The sequence below is a fragment of the Peromyscus maniculatus genome, chromosome 7 (genome assembly GCF_049852395.1).
Source record: "Peromyscus maniculatus bairdii isolate BWxNUB_F1_BW_parent chromosome 7, HU_Pman_BW_mat_3.1, whole genome shotgun sequence".
NCBI classification, from domain to species: Eukaryota; Metazoa; Chordata; class Mammalia; order Rodentia; family Cricetidae; genus Peromyscus; species Peromyscus maniculatus.
Genome location: NC_134858.1, coordinates 114,051,524 through 114,074,223, shown reverse-complemented (window position 1 = coordinate 114,074,223; position 22,700 = coordinate 114,051,524). Strand labels below are relative to the sequence as shown.

Sequence of the window (22,700 nt, the reverse complement as noted above, 5' to 3'; positions counted from 1 at the left end):
CCTCACTCCAGGTGACTTCTGCGTACATTACCCAAATGACTACTGTCATTCTTACTTCAGGGCTGCAGCGACCATCTCCTCCCTCTGATGACAGGAAGAAGGGCTTCCTCTCACAGCAGCAGGCAGTGGCTCAGATGGACCAGATGGCTTATCAGCTGTGAGACCCTTGTGTGCTTTATGAGATGCTTTGAGGCATGCTACAGGATTTTTCTTTGCAACTTAAACACGGAGCAGATCCAGACATCCAGAGATGCTGAAATGAAAAGGATATGTCTCCTCTTGCGCTGCCACTTGCCAAGTGAACACTTGTCAGACAGCACATTCTATATATTTCGAGGAGACAAAGTCACCCATAATGTGTTGGCGGAGGCTGTCACAGAGCATTCTGCAGTCCGTGGCTTAGATGACAGTGCACATTGAGGGTGCTGGTTTGCCTTAATAATTGTAAAGTTTTTCTGCTTCTTTTCTCTTTTGCGTTTCCCCATTGTACTGCACAATACAAGAGATTCTGTTGACACTAATAAGCAGCATGGCTGACAAACACCAGTCTTTGCTGTGATAGCCAATATTTCAGACTCTCAAAGGTATCTGTCCTTGATAAAACACTATCAAAAATGGTTTTCTCTATGGGGCTCCTGTCAATCATTTCCAGTTAACTTACTAATTGTGAGTGTCTTCCATTCCCTTGAGATGAAACAAATTATATTCTTGATAACTTGTGGGGATTCTCTGTTGATTGGACATTTTTATTGAATATAAGAAAATACATTCTTCTATATTTTCTCCCCAGAATCTTTACAGCATCATTCATTTATCTGCAATAACTCATTTGTTTAAGGAATCTTCCCCTTACTCTTCACTCTGTGCTTGGTCTTGCTATTTACAATTCCAAATTATGACAAGTCCCTTCCCACCCTTCTGTGTGATTGTCAGATTTCTGGTTTATAGGCAGAGACAGTACACCAGCAGCTGCCATCAATGACTCCCTATACGCAGCTTTCTCTGAAGCAAGTCTCTGAGAGATCAGACAATCTTCTCTAAATTAATTCCAAGTGCAGGCATGCTGTCCCTCTGTTCTTATCCTGTGAGAATTTTGATGGATCTGTCACAGGCTTGCCCACCTCCTTTTCGGACTGCTTCCCAAATAAAACCTCAAGTGTGCCTCTCATGTAACACCCCTGGGAGAGGGCAGCCTCCTGGGCATGGAGGAGGATCTCTCTCTCTCTCTCTCTCTCTCTCTCTCTCTCACACACACACACACACACACACACACACACAAAAAAAAAAAAACACGCGCACATGCACATGCACACACAGTTTCGTCTGGATTTCAGATTTTCTATCTGTTATTTTGTGTGACCAGGAAGTCTGATTAGATTGAGAATCCAGAATCGGGGCAGGTCAGCCCCTGGCTGGAAAGTCTAGTGGAACAGATGCTAAGGATGCTGCCTGTGTTTTCAACTTGAGAAGAGAAGGAACTCCTGTGCCTGCTCAGGGTTAAAATGCTGAGAAAGTACCATGTTTTCATTAGTGTTAGAGAAATGCATCAGAACCTCTGTTTGAATTCTGAGAGTCTTCTGGAGTTTATCCCTGTGAGACTTAAAGGATTAGTTCCCAGAATGTTCACAATAAGGATTTTGTTGTTTTTTAAGGAAAAAATAAGCTGCTTTCATTAGGAAACCTCAAGGAGCAGGAAAAAAAAGTGGTGTGTCTGAATTCTAATAAGTATACCTGTTTATAATTATGAATTGAATCTTATACTATTTTGTCATTTATATAAGAAGAATCTTGTGTCAGATAATAATAATAATAATAATAATAATAATTATAATAATAATGGAGGAGAGCTATTAAGGAAAGGCATTGAATGTTGAACTCTGGCCTCCACGTGTGCATGCACATGTACACACACCCACACTAACAAGCACACACATAAATGCACATGTACATATTTGAGCACACACACACACACACACACACACACACACAGCACAGCACAACCACTACCAGAATAATCACCAGCACCCCACATACACAAAACGCACACACAAACTATAAAATGTTAATTTATGTATGAATATATATTTTACTAGCTTAAAAAAGTTCAGCATACTTTTAACAAAAGGATAAATCAAGAATAAAATGTCAAAAGATCAACTATTCAAAAGATTATAAAAAAAAGATACGGCACTAGTAACCGTGATTCTTGGATAATTCATATTAGGTTTTGATGCATCCTTATGCAGTCAAGAAGCACATGTGGGTTGCATTATTCCCCCAGTCATAGGTTATATTTGGGATAAGCAGGAATAGCTTATGTAAATCACAAATAAATGGAGTAAGCCATTATAGACGACGGTTCGGCCAGTAGGAGTGGCTGCCATGAAGCCAGACAACTGGAGTTCATTCCCTGGGTCCCGTATGGTAGAAGAGAGAACCAATTCCTGCATGTTGTCCTTTGACCTCTATACACATACTGTAGCATGCATGTGTGTGTGTGTGTGTGCGCCACACGCACACTTTACATATTAAACAAAAAAATTAAATGTAAAAAGCAAATGAACAAACTGAAAGTTTTACTCAATATCAAGAAAAATTAGAGAATTTCTATTAATGTTCCCAATTTTCAATCAAAGAAATTGATCAGAACAGTGAAAAAAGGGTGCATATGATTTCTTTGAAGACACACTACATAGGATGCTGGAAAGGCAAATGGAAGTGGAAGGTATTTTAGACACACTGCACATCAGTCACATCATAGGAAAGGGCATTGCTGATGCTACATATTCACAGGTGAGCAGAGTGATATAGGTGGGCATCAGATCACCGAGTCTGAATTTATTCATTATTTTCCATGAAAAGCAAACTCACAAAGGTTAACATTGTATTTGCTTTTGGGAAAAAATGTTTTCTTCCTCATGGAATGTGTTTTCAGATGGACATTGTATGTGCTTTTAGGGTGCTGTGATCACACCCACCATGGACCACCCCATGTCAATGCAGCCAACAAACATCGTGGGTCCCCTGACGCAGCAGATGAACCATCTTTCACTGGGGACAGCAGGAACGGTGAGTGGAATAGTCTGATTTTGTTTCCTGGGCCTTGAGAAGGTGCCGTGTGCTGTTTTCACTAGCATTGCTCACACACCTTTCAGGTTCCAGCATGAACAAGCTCACATGCAAGTTCAACCTCAGGGAACACTCCATGGAAAAGGATGACGGTCCTGTGGCATCGCCTTTAGTTAGACTTCAGGTCCTCCTTATTAAGTGGCACAGTGCACCAGATACACCGACGTAGCTCTTTCTGGAAAGGGGCCCTTCTGCCTACAGGTGTAGATCTGTACTTCGTGACCATATTCACGGAGCTGCTTTCCTGTCCCCAGCTGTTTACCAGCCAACCCACTGTCATTCCAAAGTCCTTCACACCTAAGAGGCCAGTTCTAACTATGATTAGTATAGAGGACTTTTTATTCAGAGTCGATGTCTGAAGTAATAGGAAGTCACTGAGAAATTGGCCCAGTTGAACATTTTTATCATTCCTGGTGATGCACTAGCATAGTTACTATTGAAGAGAAGGAAGAGAATCTGATGTGTCTAATATTTTCCTACAGTTATGAGGCTTTTGACTAGTCTTACTTCTCAAAAGTATATTGTTCTCATTTGTTTCTCTGTTAAAACCTGGACCAAAAGCAACATGGAGAGGAAAGGGTTTATTGGGTTTACAGTGCATCATCAAGGGAAGCCAAGTCAGGAGCTTGAGGCAGGAACCCGGAGGCAGGAATGGAAGCAGAGACCATGGAAGAACAATGCTTACTGACTTGCTCAGCTAACTTTCTTATATGGCCCAGGTCCATGTACCTAGAGAATGGTACAGCCCACAGTGGGCTGGGTCCTCCTACATTGATCAGCAATTAAGAAAATGTCCTGAAGACAAACTTACAGGCCAGTCTCATGGAGACAATCTTCAATCGGGGTTTCTTCATCCCACTTCCCATTGGTGTCAAGTTGACAACCAAGATCAGCCATCACATGAACTGAAAAAATGCCAGTAGCACACTTGATCTTTATCAATGACACGCTTAAACATACTGGCAAAGCTTTTTGTGAAAAAACAATTCCCTCTAATACTCATATCTGACAAAACCTAGAACACCAATCTTATGCTCCACACCATCAGAGAAAATGCAGGCATCATGAACCACCAGTGGTCACACTTAAGTGTTTAGTGTATGCCTTAGTGCAGGTGATTAATTTTGTAAAGACCTGGAAAAGAAATTTCTTTTATCTGCGGCAGCTCGAAGAGTGTAGAAAAAGCCCAGGAGTAGGAATCAGAAATCCTTGATCTAAATCTGCATTGTGCCATCGAGGACACTGTATCTAAGAACCTCCATCTCCTCTCATTCAGTTCGACACAAGTTCCTTAAGCCACACGACTTTGTGTCTCTAGCTTAACTATCTCTTTGGTACTCCTTCTGTGATGCTCACAGCAGCACTCGCATCACATGTCACTACTGACGTGCTTTATGGCCACTAGCTGTGGATGGAGGCCTTAGAACAATGACTCCAGAAACTCAAAGGGAATAGAAAAAAGAAGTTTCAGCCCCACAGAGTATTCAATGGTCTTCTCTAAATATGGAGAAAACCACAGATTTCCAAGAAAGAATTTTAGTTTATCAGAAGCTACACACCTGTTCCCCTGCAACACACCACTGGTGATAACTTCTCTGCCCAAGGGCCAGAGCTAGGTCAGATGATTGCACAGCATGCTCAGCTAGACCACGGAAGTGAGCTCTGAGATCTTTACACTGGGGTTCAGATCATTTTCATTGGGGAGACAGGGTTTTGTAATAATACTTTTACCATTTTTAGTCAAGTGTAAGGATAATTTGTAGTCCCTTTGTGTATTCCTACTAAAGCAGATTCCAGATACAGAATTGGAAGGCCTGGTGCTTATGATATCCCCACTGGACATTTTACTACCTTTCAGGGATTTTGTCTGCCAATGACTGTCAGCTGAGAATGAGTGATAATAAAGGCAACTTTACTGTGTTAAATGACAATGTAAAGTGTGGTTTTTATTTTAAAAAAAATGAGTTATACTCAAAAACATAGGAAGAAGTGCTTTGTACATTTTACCTATTGACTAAAATAAAAGCCAGCTTAATTACTAACATTTCGTTTGGCAACTAGTAAAGACACACTATGCAACTGGACCCTTTACAAAACAGAAAAATAAAATAAAATAAAAAATATATAGAATAGGCTTCATTCAAATTATTGTAGTTACTGATTAAATAGGTAACATAAAATTGTATATCTGAGACTTTTCAACAAGAAGAGAATCACATGGGACCACAACTTTTACATAGTTGGCAATGGTCAGAAATGATAATTCAAGGATTAACATTTAATTTAATGATGTGGACCACTGCCTCTCTTAGCAAGTAAAGGATTTTAACACAGAGAGCTTATTTTTAATGTCAAATCCCCTCTTGCTTTTTTCTTCTTGCCATTGTCTGCTTTCACTATTGCAAAAAAATAGTTATTTACAGTAAAAGTATCATATAACATTAATCATTGGCAATATAACATTAACATTAAAAGTTGATGATTTGATAAGGTTTTTGAAAGGCAGAGAGAAGATACCTTATGTTGTTGGTTCATTCGAAAATAAAATTGAGTGCTCTTAGTGTGTCAACTGTAGTCATTTCTCCTGTTAAACTATCACTCTCATACTTTGGCATGCTCTCATATATTTGCTTTTATGTTTTTTTTTTAATTGGCATTTGCCGTGGATTAACAAATTGGGGTTGATGTTTTTAATTAACTTTTTTCACCTATCTGGATCCATCCCGCACCTCTCTTGCTGGCACCATAGACAATCCAGTGGTTTTAGGAATGACCTCAGAGTCCAAAGCATGATTTGGCTTTGTATGGGCTGTGCATGTTTAGGCCAGGTCCCTTGGCTTCCTAGGGATTTCACTTCTTTTCTTACAAATTGGGAAAGCAATAACATGCACATCCCCAGGATGTTGTGAGTGTTAAATGGCGTGATACACAGCAGACCTGCAGACCTGATGTAACATATGACAAGTCGGCACTTACCAAGTGAGCCACCCTTAACCTCTGATTGTGCCTACCAGGTGGGAGTCCACGTCACCAGAATGGATGTACCACCCCATTAAATCCACAATCCAACTCCTTTACTTGCTCTATTTCAAGGGGTATAGCTTAGCATGTCCACCGTGTTAACTGCTAACATAATATTCTAGGGTTCCAAAGCTAAGCTCCTATTCACATAAATGAATGAACTCGCTGAAGTTCAGGAAAATACCTTGAATATGTGGAATCGAGTATTCTCTGTATTTCTGACATTATAAGCAAAATCATATTATAAAAATATACATGGCATTGAAATTATAATTAGAGGGATTTCCACATTAATATAACACCTCTCTTCCTGAGTGTTAGACACAATGGGCAGAGGTGGTACTTTCAGCAGCCAGTAATGTGAGAATCTTGTGTAGAGAGCAGGACCATGACCCATTTACCATCATCCATTGCCCCATGGGCTCACAGACCCAGGGTGGTCCTGCTGTCCAATTCATTTTAATATAAACTGATTGTATTTTGATATGAAATATCCATGTATTTAGATATCTGGCCCTGTTTGCCCAGTGAACTCCCAATTTGTGCCTGGTTCTCTACAGCTTCTCTCTGGCCATTCCTCCATCCTTTCTTTTGCAAGCTCAGATAGCACCTCACTTCTCAATCTTTACATGCTTTCCTTTATCAGTCTTATCCACCCTCATGGATTCCAACCCATTTCCCACACTGAAGACTCTTAAATCTGAGTCCTCAGTGCTAGTCTTAGAACATCAAACTCATCTCTGTTGTCTCCATGGAGATCTCTCTTCAGCATCTCAAAGTCAGCACAACCCACATGCATGTCATAAACTTCTTTGAGCTTCCTTCCAGCCACACCCTTCTTGCTTCTGTGTTTCTGTCCTGTTTTATTTCAAGTTACTACTGTGACGATCTACCCAGGATCCAGACCCTACATTTGGGACGCAATGTGCACACTGTCCTTCCTCTTCTCTATTTGCCATTACTTTTGAAGTTCCATTAATTAAGTCACAGACATTTAACAGATCTGTCCTCCTGTCCTCATTTCCAGCTTCCATCTTTGGTTTCATTTGGCTCATTGTAACAGTCTCTAAACTCTACTTCCTGCTTTCAGCCTCATTGTTCTCCACCCTGTCATCTAAACTATGTGTTAGTTACTGTAGGTCGGTGTGATAAAACTTCATGATCAATAGCAATTTATAGAAGGGGGAGTTTGTTTGGCTTAGAGCAAAGAGGGAGTCCATAATACCAAAGAAGGTACAGGAGCATGTCAAGAGCAAGAATCAGTCTTGTCACATTTTTGTCTCTTAGGAAGTTCAGAGAGAGGAGAAGAAGAGTGTTGAGGCTATAAATGCACAGTGCCAGCCCCCATAGTGTACTTACTCCAGCCAGGTTCTGTATCTCTTAAGTTCCAAAACTTCCTCAAACAGCATCACCAACTGGGAACCCAGTGTTCTAATACATGAGTTTCTGGGAGATATTTCTCATTCAGACCAACATAGCTGCATACCAGTGTCTCTCCCCCACCTGTGAGTCTTCAGAGACTTTCAGAAATCTGCACTCTTGGAAACTTTGCAAAACAAAGTGTGAACAGCAACAACACTAACAGCAGATGGGCTCCTAGGGCAGAGTGCAGTGAAGTTTGTGGGATAATTCAGAGTAGGTAGCGGCCAGGCTGGAGAGCAGGAGAGCAAGAGTAGAATCTTCCTTTTTTTACAAGGCGCTAAGGCCACTAAGTGTCCACTTCCCTTTTTAAGACTCTTAACAAAAGGAATTATGTTGAACCAAAGCATCCTTTTTATCTTCAAAAAGCCAGCTATATTTCATCTCATATCACCTCAGATTTTAAAATGAGTATCATGTAGTTTAAAGAATTTCCATCTAGAATTTTCCATTTCCAAGTCTGTTAGTCAATTCTCTATCCATTTCTAAGCTAACTGAATCTATGGGCTTCAAACTAAATGAGTTTGATGCAAACGAGGGACCTATTCTATTTCATGGCTCTAACCTTGAAGAACTTTCTAGCTTGTCCTGCATTTGTTTACTCTTTCTCACAGAATTCCTCCAATGAAAGCAAAGACCCATTATCCATAATTTCTTATCAATTTACCGGGAGCTTTAGCAAAAGCCACCCGGGACTTGAGTGTGTTATAAGAACCTCTACATTACATGACAATCTTGTTTTACAACTTTCTTATCTCTTTTTCATTTGTTCAGCTGCTGGTCACCAGTGGCTTGCAATGCCACCAGGTTCTGTTGAAAGAAATAAAAAGATTTTGTTCTGCAGGCTCCTTATCTCTAGTTCAGCTTGCCTTCCCCAAGTCACTGCTGAATTGTGACATTGTTGGATTTCCATGGTATAATTATCACCACTCACAGAAACAATCCTGGAATTGTAGTCCTGATTGGGCAGAGTTCACTGTCATCCTTCAGGCATCCCAATTCTCCACTGCTCTAAAAATATGAAAATTACCAGATGAAAATATGCATTATCAGCTTTTTTCCATCACTAGGCATAAATATCAGTATTAAGATGGAGAATTATAAAAGTGAACGGAAGAGCTTAAATGGAATAATGACTCAGTAAATAGTATCCTAAGCAATAAATAGCTTCAAGAATCCTGATTACTACAATTCTTTAAGTGAACTCTCAAGAGAAAAATAGCAGCCAATTACAAACTAATATAAGATGGAAAATGGAGATGCAAGGGTATAATTTTTAAATAGTTTTTTAACTTGTTGTAACATAACAGTTCCTTGTATGGAGACTTGTCCATGTAAATAATGAATGAAGAGTTAAGGGCAACTCTGTTGGGGGGCAAGTTTATTTACAAATATTAAATCTTTACTTTTTACAATATGGATCTTGAGTTCAAGTAAATCGTTTTCACAGAAAGGTCCTAGTACAGATAATGCCAAGGAACATGAGTGAGTTGGGAATAAAACAGGGTAAATAAAATTGAATAATATGACTAAAAACTGTCATTGCTATAATTTAACAAATACACACACTCACACACCACCAGGTAAGATAAACAACCCATGTATTGTTTATGAATGTGGAGGGAAATTAGTTTTGATGGTGCCCTCAATTGGTACAGCATCAGTAAGGAGAGCAAAGAATACTTCCTGAGATTGTACATTTACAATTTGGAGAAGTTGGTGGGTATAAATAGTGTAAAGTAACAGAAAAGTCTTTGTGCCTCAAAAATGTTTGATACAGTGTTCTAGACAGTATTTAGTAAAGGAGAGTAATTAAATGAACTATGATTCATCCATAGGCCTAAGTATAATACAGTGTGAAATCACAGAGTTTCATATAAGTAGGGTAAGTATTGTTGATAATGTTGAGTAAAAAGAAAAGGCTGTGAACCTACACATGTGGAGCACAGTGTAACTGTGAGGGGTCACTTTTAAAATAATTCTACAGAGAAATACAAAGTTGTGGGGAGGGCTAAAGAAGTGGCTGAAGGGTTAAGAGTGCTTGTTGCTATTCAGAGGACCTGAGATCAGTTCCCAGAAACCACATCAGGTGGTTCACAACTGCCTGTAACTATAGCAGTAGTAATCCAGTGCCCTCTTCTGGCATCCATAGGCACTGCATACATATGCACATACACATAGATTAAAAATAAAATCAATTTGAAAAATATTACAAAACAAGTGTGCTTATTCTTGGAAATGAGATTGGAGTAATTTTTATTGAATCATTTTATTTGTTTATATCCCTCAACTACTAAACAGTAGCCATTATTTGCTGTATTAATATCTATGTTTCTATTTTTGTTATAATTACAGATATGCATATATTATGACATGGTACAAAAATTAACTCATTTTTTATTAGTGTTTGTATAGTAACTTGAAATTTTACATTTTATGAGAAGGTAACTAGGAATTAAAATCAGTGTTACTCAAACCTTTGGAATTGCTTTCAAACTGATTTTTCTTCAGAGTGGGACTGATAGTCAAGTCACTAGGTTGCTTAACTATGTCAAAAGAGCAGACCACTCAGAACTGTGGCTTATTTGTATTTGAATTCTGAGCAGTACTTGCTTGTTCTTAGTGCCCCAAGTGTTTTACAAAGTTCACAGTCCTCTTCAGACATGCAATTTCCTCAAGAGAATGATTGGCATTAAACTGGGGGCGGGGAGCAAATTTGTGAATGGTCTCAAAAATTATAAAGTAGGTATAAATACAAATTTATGGTTTAGGATTTTAAAGTGCACTACAGATCACATGAATGGAATAAGAGCTCACATAGGACCATCTATGCCTTAATCTTCCAGAGAGTTGGGAGTGGGCTTATTTCAGTTTTGAGGAGACTAGCGACAACCACAGGCTATGAACCACTTTCTTTTTTAAGATCCATGGCTAAGAGATACTTAGGAATAAGAAGAGTAGGAGGGCAGAAGATAGGTAGCCAAAAAGTGTTACAGGATGGGGCGTGAATGTGACAAAAATTATTACATGCATGTATGAAAATGTAATAAAGTCACTACTATGTATGATTACTCTGTACTAATAAAAACATTACCGAGAAGATGGTGAAGGAGTTGCATGAATTAAAGCCTCTTCGTCGTTTTTTTAAACAGCTGATGTATTTACCCTCACACCCCATGTTTTCAATGACTACTTGTAGCTTAACTTTTTCCTAGATTTGGTTACCTCCAATGTTATGACACTTTAAAAAAACCATCCATCCTTTGTTCCATAAGATCTAGGCTTGGTTGCTGCACACAAGGTTCCTGGGCCTGGGTGAAGAGTGCTCTGGGTTCTGCCCCTGGTCAGGATGAATAAAAAAATAATTATAAGTTGGGCTTTATAATACTTGGGCCATATAATCCATATAGTATAAAACATGAGATTTTTCATTAATCTCTTTTAAAATTACTTCTTTTGTTCTCCATTCCTACCACACTTTGGGTGCCCTCTAGATGGACTGTCTTATAAACTCTTTCAACATCTTGGAAGGGTAAGAATCTCCCACTGATTCTCCAAGGCAGAGATCAAATAGACCAAGAGGAAGATGGTGATGTTCTGAGAACTGGTCCTGGCAGCATGCATAGCCTGGTGATAATGGAGATGAATAGTCAACTGTCCACTAGGGTCATGATTCCTTGAGTACTTGAAGACAAGGGGCGGGGGCAAGTGACTGTGTGATGCACATTGGGCCCTTCCAACTTTTAACGCTAAGATTCTGTTTTTATTTCTTTGGACTTCATTGCATTCTTTCTCATGCTCTTTTCATTCCAAGATTCAATCCCAAGACAGAATTATGGTACTTCACCAGCTGTTGTGTCAGGTAGGAAAATTCTAATTCCTTTCAGACTTAATTGGAGGGAGGAGATGGATCTTGTCTGGTTTTCTCCAAAACTCTTCAAAGCAGTGATTCTCAACAGGGGTGGGTATAAGCGGTTTGCATTTCATTTTGGCAAGGGAAGGGATATGTAGTTATGAGTCTATTAACTAGGACAGTTTGGCTTTATGTATAAAAGATAGATATACTGTCTTTAAAGTGAAAAATAAGATCTCAAAGACATTTTGTCCTGAAAGATATGCATAAGCACACATATGCTCTATGTATTGGTGGGGCTCATTGTTTGAGAAGCTCACCAGAATTTCTGAAGAGTGGAAGAAAGATTTTACATTTATCAAAAAAAAAAAAAGAGAGAGATTGAGAAGCGCTGCTTTAGAGACCAGAGTTCCTCAGAAGTCAGAAAGTTATCCCATATGCTTGCTTGGCTCCCAGGACAGAGTCGGAGATGTACACTCAATTTGTTGAATGAATCAAATTTAATTTTTCCAAGATGTTATATTTGGGATATCAAAAGTGACCCTTCTGATATTCCATTTCACAGAAAGGTAGTGGAGGCTGCTTTGAGGAGACATGAGGCTCTTCAGCATTCAATTAGCAATATTGGATTTGTTTTGTAAAATTTAATCGTGTAATTTGGAGCTGAGTGTATGAGTGTAAAGAAGTTGGTGCTTTTAAAAAAACTTGGAACTGCATGAATATTGCGCTTTCATCTTCACTTTTACTTTTGGTTTGTTGCAAAGAGGAAAATGAACACAGCTATTAATTTTTGTTAATTGATTTTAACTAACAAAAGAGTAGCAGGAAGCATGGAAAGCCTGGAGCTCCTTGAGCCTTTGGCATGTTAGGTGGTTAAAAATGCTCACACGGAATTGAGAAGGCCATTGGAAAGAGTGCATGAAACATAGTCCAGGAAATGCTCAAAAGAATACAGGAGGCAGTTGAGTCTGGCAGCCAGAAAATGGCTTCCAGTGGAGAGCATCCCACTCAAGGTCACTGCACTTTCCTGATACTGTTTCTAAAAGGGCAGCTCTTCCTCCTGTCCTGTGGATTTCTTTAGTTATTCCCGTGGCTATACATTCATCTCAGAGCTATGTGAATGTCATCATTGAAAAGCCAAGAGTTGGCTTTCCACTGGACATCGCTTTGATATTCTTGTTCTCCATGGATAATCATTCATTAAAATGTCATGTGCCTGTTGTTCCCCCTCCCCCATGTATGACCTACCATATTTTAATGTTTCTTTTGTGTTTAAAACATGTGACACTGTAGAGGAGACTTGCTTTAGTGCGAATAGCTTTTGCTTTCTTTAACCTTTGGCCTCTTTGTTTGACAGAAGGCTTATACTCACAGTTAACTAACATTAATAATAACAAATAATCCCTCAACCAAACATCCTTTCATCTTTAAGAACACAATGAATGCTGGCCATGGTAATACACACCCTTAATCTAAGAATTCAAAAGGCAGAGGTAGGCAAATCTCTATGAATTAGAGGATAGCCTGGTCTACATGGTGAGTTCTAGGCATCTATATGGTGAGACTGTGTGTGTGTGTGTGTGTGTGTGTGTGTGTGTGTGTGTGTGTGTGTGTGTGTGTGTTTGAAAGAGAGAGAGAGAGAGAGAGAGAGAGAGAGAGAGAGAGATACAGTGAATATAACAAGATATTAACACCCCCCTCACACACACACACACACACACACATCACAATGAAAATTGCAAGTCAGTTGTCAGAATTATTTACCTTACAATCCTGGGTCCTCTCTATACAAATCAATCTTGGCAAGAAATAGTGCCGAACCTCAGGAATTCCCATCTGATCCTACTGAAACTCTCAAGTAGATAAATGACTTCTTTTTTTTTTTTTTTTTTTTTTTTGGTTTTTTTGAGACAGGGTTTCTCTGTGTAGCTTTGTGCCTTTCCTGGAACTCACTTGGTAGCCCAGGCTGGCCTTGAACTTACAGAGATCCACCTGGCTCTGCCTCCTGAGTGCTGGGATTAAAGGCATGCGCCACCACCGCCCGGCTGATTAATGACTTCTTAAACATAATATTTTACAAAATGTAAGCATGTGAGTATATGTTTGTGGAATAAGAATTAAAAACACAGAGAAAAATTAAAATCCAAGATATGGAGCTTAAATGTTGACTTGGTCACTAGTGTGCTTGTAGGAGGTCCTTAGTTCAATCCCACAGCACCCACATGAAAAAGCCAGACACACAGTAATGCCAGTACTGGGGAGGCAAAGACCAACCAATCTAGCCTAATAGGTGAGGCCCAGACCAATGAAATACCCATCCTCAATATAAAATGTGGATGACTCCTGAGGAATGGCATTTAAAGTTGACCTCTCCCTACCACCACATGCATGTGCATACATGCACATATGCACCTGTACACATTTGCACACATGTAAACATGTAACCCCTCACACACACATACAAACCCAATATGATATGTGGCCAATAAAAGATATATTAAGTTGTCAGTAGTTGAGTACAGAGGAAGGATCAATAGAACATTCTTATGGAAACTACAATTTGGACCATTTTACACTTCGTTCCTCCTTATACGATTTGGACAGTGGTTGGACATATTGCACAGTTGTACCCTCCTTAGGCTTATGTCTAAATAGCAATAGATGTCTGTTCTAAAATGGTTGCTAACTGGCTGGTAGGCAATTTCATTGACTTTTGAACAATTAACATATCTTTTATCTAACTATTGACCATATTAGGAAAGCAAACTGAGCCTGATGAGGTAATAAATCTTTCCCAAATATCTGAATGTGCCAGTATCAAGTTATTTAGATAATCAACTTTTGCCAACATATGAGCCAACCAAATTGCTTTAATATATCGGAGCTCAAGATATTAACTCAATTATTCACAGAGATATAATCTATTCCATTTTCGTTCAACCAGTATCTTAAACATTACCAAACTATTTCTGAGTACTGTGCTAAGTGTTGAAGATGTAAATATGAATAGAAAGCCTGTCCTTATTAAAAAAAAAAAAAGTCAGCATCATAGTTCAATTTGATGTTGCTGTTTCTTATGATGTTATTTGTGATAATGTAAATGGTATAGAGAAACAAGAATATAGAAAGAAGATTTGAGATTCAGATTAAAAAAAGTAAATCTGGAGAAGGATCAGTAAGGCCGACTAGGAGTCTACCAGACAGACTATAGTGGGCAGGTTTATTAGGCATATGGTACAAGATATGTCATCTCCTAGAATGGGAGCCAGCATGAGGGTGTTGAATGACAGCAAGTCCTTTCAGATCTGCGGATAAAATGTGACCTTGGCATATATCAGAGCTAGGTCTGTGTGGTTCTCATTTGGGTTAAGGACTCAGTCCTGTATCATCTTGGTTTTTTATTTATTTAATCCCTGTTGGTAACATGCTATGTGTTAGCTTGTATTCAGTGCTAGGATAAGAATCTCTCATTAGGAAAGAAAGACATTAGTTATGAACACTTTATTACAACAGTATAAATGCTTTAGTATTATTTTTTCAACTCATAAATAAGATGCCCAAGTTCAGAAGCTACTTGTATCATTTTGAGTTGTGGACACTTGGGGAAATTATAGTTCATTACTTCTCTGGGGAAATACTAACCACATAAGGTGGTTGTAGGCATTTATTAAATTAAGCCGTATACTCTTAGAACAGATCCTGGCATAAACTAAGTGTTCAAATGGTGTTAGCTATAGCCACACTAATCATTATTGGCACAATGTATTATGTTAGTTCAAGAAGGAACAATGGACATGAACTAGCAGAGGTGAGGGAAAGGCCCCAGGGAAAGAGGTCTCTAAACATAGATACAAAGACATATGGGAATTGCCTAAGTAACAAATCAGAGCTGAGTTCCAGACCAAGGAAGCAGCTGGTGTGAAGGCTTCTGACAGCAGAGAATGGAAAGGCTGGGAAACTGCAGATGGTTAGCAGGACAAAGAGATGTAGAGCAATGGGGAGTAGGGAAATCAGCCTGAGAAACAGGTCAGCTGTGGCAGTATCCTCAGGTACGGTAACTTAAGTTCCATCCTGATGACAATGGAAATGTTTAGAGTTGGAGAATGATATAATCACTCTGCTTATAGGATGGAGAATGTCAGGCAAAGACAGAAAAGGGCCAAATGCACTAAAGAATCTAAGAAAGAAATCACAGTGACAAGTGGTCACATTCTATAAATGACCATGACATTGAATGCTAGTGAGTTTGTGAAAAGTGAAGGGGATAGGATACCCGGGATGTTGCAACCAATTGAGTATCAGGATAGGCATCTTAATGACAAAGCACAGGTCTTCAGCTCCTATAGCTCAGTGGCCCACCGTGCCACTTGTAGGAGCCAAATTGAAGGAGGATCAAGCATGCCTAGAGAAAGCTGATTTCTCTGCTGAGTGTGTTGACTTTGAGATGTCCATCACACATGCCAGTGGAGAGTTTAATGGCTGTTTCTGTGTGTGTATCTATCTCAAACACTATCTTTATGTGGATATGGAATCTGGAGTTACCATCATAGAATATAGCCCTGGTTACCAGGATGAATGTGCTTGGAGTGGAGGAAAAGTAGGCAGAACCCTGGGTTTAAAAAATAAGGAACAGAAAATGGAATCTAGAATGAAGGTTGGAAAAGGCAGCACATAATAGATGAAAAGAGAAACAGAGAAAGAAGTTTCAAATATGTCAAATGCGAGAACACTACAAGTACATAGGAGTCTTAAAAATAAGCCATTGCATTTTGTTAAACCTGATCACTGGTGAGGCTGGAGATGGATCAGCAGTTAAGAGCACTTGCTGCTCTTACATAGGACCTAGGTTCAGTTCCTAGAATCTATACCAGGCAGCTCACACCACCTATAATTCTAGTTCCAAGGGATCTGACTCCCTGTACTGTCCTCCACAGGAAACTTCACACGGGTGTGAACACACATATACACACACACACACCCCAAATAAAATTTTAAAGATTCTCTAGTGAACTTGATAGTGGTATTTGGGAGAAAGGGCAAGAAGAGTAAATGCTTGTATGTGATGGGCAGATGTGGCAACTAAAAGGAACTCCACAAGTTTGGCTTTAAGGATTAAAAATGATCTAGAGAAATAGAGAATGCCACTGGTTATTTGTTGATTTCTATAGTGGAATATTTCTAATATGATGGGAAGAAAGAAGGAGGACACTAGTTACAGATGCATCTAAAGGAGGATGAGCAATAGAATGGCCCTCAAGACAGCCATACATGAAGAAGGGTGTTGTGTGTGCACGTAGGAACAGGAAGCCACTCTGTTTCTGTGTGAAGTTCTAAGTGACATGTGATAGTCTTTAGGAGATGTAATGGAAGGCTGTAGGCAGAAGAGAGTTAGAAAATGGAAAGTTTGGGGATAGTTCATTCAGAACTACAGATTTTAAAAATTATTGGTGTGTGTGTGTGTGTGTGTGTGTGTGTGTGTGTGTGTGTGTGTGTACACCACAGCATGCTTGTGAGGGCCAGAGAATGGCTTGAGGGAGTTAGACCTCTCCAGTCACTGTGGGTTTCAGAGCAGAAACTCTTGTCATCAGTCTTGTGAGACAAGGGCATTTACCCACCAGACCATATTTCAGGCCCAGGAAATTTGATTTTGCTTGCTGTAATGATCAACAGCCAAGAAAGTTGATTAATCAGGTCTGAAGATTTCTTGCATGGAGTAAGAAAACAGGAACTGGGCTCTGATGACTTGGGTAAGGAAATAGCTGAACCACAGATGGTTTTGAGGAAGACTTTGAAGAATGAACAAAAGATGATAGAAGACAGGAAGAAAGAAAATTCAAGAGACTTTGTGAGATGTGCAATGGTGAGAATCAGAAAACTTGAACTGTAAGATTTTAGACCATAAACTATTTCTTGATGATGTACTTGATCATGGGGCAAGGTGACCAAGCTAGGCTTGGGCAAGCCATGGAAAACATGAACATAAAATATTGCTAGGTAAGTGGGTCTAAGGTTAATAGGTAGGCTTCAACAGAGAATATGTAGTTTAAAAATAATTACTAGGAAGAAAATGGCCAGGACAAGAGTAGTGATGTCTGAAGAGAGCAGTTGATGCTGGGGATTGTGAGTCTCCGAGGTATTTCCTTCACTGTTTTCCCCTCTACCCTTCGTCACTGCTCTATGAGTCCATCCCAGGTCATTGCCATTAGAAGACAGAGGATTGTAGCCACACATCCTTAATGCAGTCTCCTTTCCATTGGTTTGTTTATTTTTGAGATTATAGTTTAAGTACAACATTTCTCCCTTCCCTTTCCTCCCTCCAAACCTTCCCATATGCTCCTCCCTGCTCTCCTTCAAACTCATGGCCTCTTTTTCACTACTAGTTATTGCATGCATATACACATGTATTTTCATGTATGTATATATTCCTAAATATAATTTGTTAGTCCATATAATGTTACTTGTATATTTATGTATTTTCAGGGCTATTTGGTACCAAATGGTGTGTTCTTCCCTGGGGAAGACCACAGCTTTACTCATTTGTGCAATTCTTTGTGTAGTGTTGAGGCCCCTTGGGCTTTTCACCATCCAGTTTGATGTGTCCATTGATGTCATGCTTGTTCAGCTCACGTTTGGGTGGTCATGTTGCTGGGACTCTATAGATGTAGCTCCTGCTATTACTAAAAGATGTGATCTCACAGAGAACTCCTCAATCCTCTGGCTTGTAGGGTATTTTCACTTCCTCTTTCCAGATGCTCCCTGAGTTTCCTTTTTAAAAGAAATTATGGAGAAAAATATGTAAATGATTTTCATTTCTTTCAAGGACATCAGTGTAAACCAGGAAAAGACTACTATGTCCACAAAAGAAAAGTAGGACCAAAGTCCTTCCTCCTCTTCCAAAATGTTGGAGGTTCTGAATTTAAACCTGAGACATGGGAAGGGCAAAAGAGGGCTCAGAAAGGCAGTGGGAAAACGTAGAGAATGTGTGGGACATGTGCTCACCCTCTGCCATATATTTTTTTTTTATAGATTGTATGGAACAGACTGAACTGGTAATTATCAGTATGCATTTGAGGCTTCACAGAAGAGCATCTGCAATGTGTCAGTCAAATATGAGGCCTTAATGTTGAATTTCTGAACGTGGAGTTGCACATCAGGCCCTATAGTGTAAGGCCTAGTGGTACAGGCTTATCACCACAGCCCCGGGAAATTCAAGGCCATCTTGCTTAGTCTAGACTAGTGGTTCTCAACCTTCCTAACACTGCAGTTCCTCATGTTTGGTGATCCCCAACCATAAAGTTATTTTCATTGCTACTTTATAAGTGTAATTTTGCTAGTGTTATGAATTATAATGTAAATATCTGATATGCGAGATATCTGATATGGGACCCTGTTGAAAGGATCATTTGACCCCTAAAGGGGTCAGAACCTGCAGTTTGAGAACTGCTAACATAGAAGGTTGAGGCCAGCGTGCTCCATGTAGGCAGAGGACAGCCTGAGCTGCACAGTGGGACTTAGTCTCCCTGCCCTTACCCCAAATCAAACTAAACAGAGCAGATGGCAAAGCACTTTACAGCTGGATTTGTGGGCTTTGCTAGTTGGTGACACAGACTTGCACTGGAAAGTGTCCTTACGGTGTAGACAGTGAGGCTTGACTGAAGCCTAGCTTTGCACAGTCTCCCCTTGGGCGAGAATTACTTTTGAAGACTCTCCCATATCATCAACAGGCTGGAGGATAGTGTTTAAGTGTCTTCAAAGGAGGAAGCTGTTCCTCAAGCCTTTGACAGCATGTGTTCGCCTGGATTCCATGAGCTAATTCCAAATGACTTCCATCTCATCTCTTAATTAAAAATTAGGTCCATTAGTAGTTCCAATTAGCAACAATTAACCATTAATTTGTGTTTACTGTAAGAGACCCAACACAGTTATAAGTGCTCCCACAAGCCACACTTAGAAGTTAGTTTCCTTTCTCCCCCCAAACTGTGTGCTTCTTTGATGGCAAGAAGGCATTTCTTGAATTGTACTAAGTAATTACATCTCTTTCTTTTCAATAAGTTGTAATGAGGGGGAGTTTGCTCTACTTGCTTATTCATCCAGCAGATATTTGCAGACTCTCTGCAGTCCTGAAAAGAACCAGGACAAGGCAGCACAGAATGTGCCCTTTGCCTTGAAAGAAAGAAGAGTCTACCAGTAGACCTGGCTCTAGAGAGCAAGCACATGGCCCAGTAGGCAACAGAGCTCTTGAGTTGTCTGCCCACCAGACTGCTCATTAAACATGATGTTTGTACAAGTGTTAGATTCATAAGCATATCCACACTCAGTCATCATGTTCTTGCTGGTGCATTGTGGGAATATAGTTTTAAGTGATATAGTTATGTGACTTCCTCTAAAGAAAGATTCAGCCAATAGACTGTGAAGATCATTGTTATTTGGCTAAGTGTTTTTTGTTGTTGTTTATTTTTTGTTTTTGTTTTTGTAAGTGTGTGTGCGTGCATGTTTGCTTATGAGGGAGTACACATGTTTGTGCTGGCTTACATGCAGGAGTTTGTGTGTGTGTGTGTGTGTGTGTGTGTGTGTGTGTGTGTGCGCGTGCATGAGCACATGAGAGAGAGAGAGAGAGAGAGAGAGAGACAGAGAGAGAGAGAGAGAGAGAGAGAGAGAGAGAGAGAGAGAGAGAGAGAGAGAGAGAGAGAACAAAGTTGATGTCCAGGGTCTTCTTTGGTCACTCCCCTTGTCTGCTGTGATTACAAGTGGCCACCACACCTATGCACACCCAGGGATCTGAACTCTCATCCTCATGCTTATAAGGCTAGCACTTTATCTACTGAATCTCAATGTTTTTGTACCAGCCCCTTTGGGGATATACTGGGAAATACTGCAAAATTATACACTTTATTTTAGTGACCAGCAAGATGTATCTGTGAAGGTCCACACAGTAAAGAGTTAGGGGCTTTGCAGGACCTAATGTCTTGGCCATGGTAGCATGGATGAAGTGTGCAAATAGAGGCTAGAACAAGTGTGCTCTAGTCTTTACTTATAGGTTCTGCAGAAGATAGTAAAGTATGGACCATGCAAGCAAGATGATCTGAGTTTGGTCTCCAGAACTGATGTAATAAAGCCTACCATGGTTCATGTGTGTTTGGAATCCAAGTACTGGGGTGGCAGACTTACTTGGGACTTACTACTGGCCAGTCTAGCTGAATCAATGCATTTCAAGGAAAAGAGAAAAACAATGTCAAATAAAAACATACAATGTGGAGAGCATCCTGAGGAATGACAGCCTTGTGGTTGACTTCTGAACTACACACACACACACACACACACACACACACACACACACACACACTTCATTTATTGCTACAAAGACAGGCAGCTGCCCAGGTTTAGTCTGCATGCTGTAATTTGCCCACTCCACTTCATCAGTTTCCTTAAGTATCTTATGTTAAGGGCTCTTCCTGATATTGTTTATGAGACATAGGAAGTTCCTTCCCTTAAAATCAGCATCTTTGTCCAAGGCCAGACTAAGACACAGCCAGAGAGACATTTTTAACATGGTCCTACCACTACTAACTATGTCTTACCCAGGCATAGCTGCTTCTTTGAGTGCTATTTGTTACCCCCAGGAAGCAGGTAAGCTACCTCTATCTTACTTAAAAATCAACTACTTCATAGAGTGAACCTGAGACTGATGGAGTAGCTGCCATCTGTGTAACAATCAGAGAAAATGCTCCTTGGAGACACAACAGACAACTAGGTATACAGTCAGCAACACACAGTGGTTTCATAGCAGAGTCCTTCATTAAGGGGTCGAGGCACTGACTTTGGAGTACAAGATAAGCAGCCAAGGCATCACCTACCACATTGGTCATAGCTAGCTCACTTTGACACTATTTGAATATAGTGTCAAAGTGAGCTAGCTCTTATATATATAAGAGCACACCTATGTAAGATGTAACCCAGGAAAATAAGGCATTCAAAGGCAAAAGTGGATTTGAAAGGGAGCAGACTACCTGTGTATGATCCAGATATCTGGTGTGGGAAGCTCACAATTCCATTTTTAATAATCAACAGCATAAACTGGGCACTTGGGGCTCAGGGAGAGAGTCCACCTGTAAATTGCCTGTGAGGTAACACTTGCTGCAGGCAGACTGGAGACACACAATACTGAAGAGACGCTGCTAACAGACACATTAGCATTTCTCTAGACTCGGTGGCAAATTAGTTTATCAGAAAGCAACATGCTGGAACCATCTGATTGTAGGTCCCTGTTGTAAGGCTTTCTGTGTGTGCAAATGACATGTCTTAACCCCTTATTTCTTAACGGAGTACTAGCTGGTGTCAGCATTTAGAAGTGCTGCTAGCTGCCTTGAGACATGGCACTGGAAGTCATTGTGTTTTTATTGTGCATCCCTTGTATAAGGAAGAAATGAATTGCCCAAGTCCAGGAGCCTATGTCTCTCACTAGAGGGATATATGGGTTTCTTCTGCATCCACAGTGTAGTGTGAGAAACCTAATCTAGTTTCCTTTGTATCTGGGCCAACAGGACAGTTGGAATTAGATAGGAAATGTTGGCTTTGCTCCCAAATGTTTATTAGTTTGGTTACTTTGTTTTTGTTTGATTTTAAGAAATGGAATCGCACTATGTAGCCCAAGTAGGTCTTGAAATCTTAGTCATCCTGACTATTTTTAAAGTACTAGGATTTCAGGTGTGTACTAATATTTCCCATGTGTTTCCTATTCTTAATTTGTGCTTTATATTATCTAACCCTTGATTTTATGAACCTGTAACACCTTCAACATGGAAGTATGAAGACTAACCACTATTTAAAGATATATGGAAAGGGTGGAGAATATATCAGTCAGTGGTGGAATGCTGACCTAGCATGTTCAAGGCACTAGGATTAACCTTCAGACTGTGCAAACACATACACACATATGGATGAGGTAAGAGAAACGTGTGTGCTACAAAGGCTCAGTGGGAAGGCAAGATGAAACTCAGCCTGGGTAACGCCTTGATCTTGTGAAAATTTTTCATCACTCAGTGGTGTTAGTCACCCATGTCTATGCAGATGTGAATGGGAAAGCATAGTATTAAACACAGAAATGTATTTAGAATCAAGAAGTTGCACACAATTCCTGGCCTCACTAGTTCATAATTAATCCTCAGTGAGAGTTCTTAACATTTTCTTAAGTGATAACCTCTCCTCACTTTAAGTGTAAGTAAAAATTCATGACCAGCTTCATAACTGTACACAACGCTGAGAAGGGAAGTCATGAACA

The 22,700-nt window shown here is 39.8% G+C and overlaps 1 protein-coding gene across 11 annotated transcripts in view; it reads left to right on the top strand.

The window, feature by feature from the left end:
* Rbms3 (RNA binding motif single stranded interacting protein 3) overlaps positions 1-22,700 on the top strand; it is a 794,057-nt gene that overhangs the window by 730,395 nt on the left and 40,962 nt on the right. For 7 of the 11 annotated variants that reach the window (XM_042281904.2, XM_076577298.1, XM_042281909.2 and 4 more), the window contains 2 exons: positions 2,959-3,069; positions 11,384-11,431. In XM_042281904.2, coding sequence (XP_042137838.2) covers positions 2,959-3,069; positions 11,384-11,431 — 159 coding nt within the window. The remainder of the gene's footprint in view (positions 1-2,958; positions 3,070-11,383; positions 11,432-22,700) is intronic. The other 4 variants (XM_042281903.2, XM_042281910.2, XM_076577299.1 and 1 more) reach the window with 1 other exon arrangement.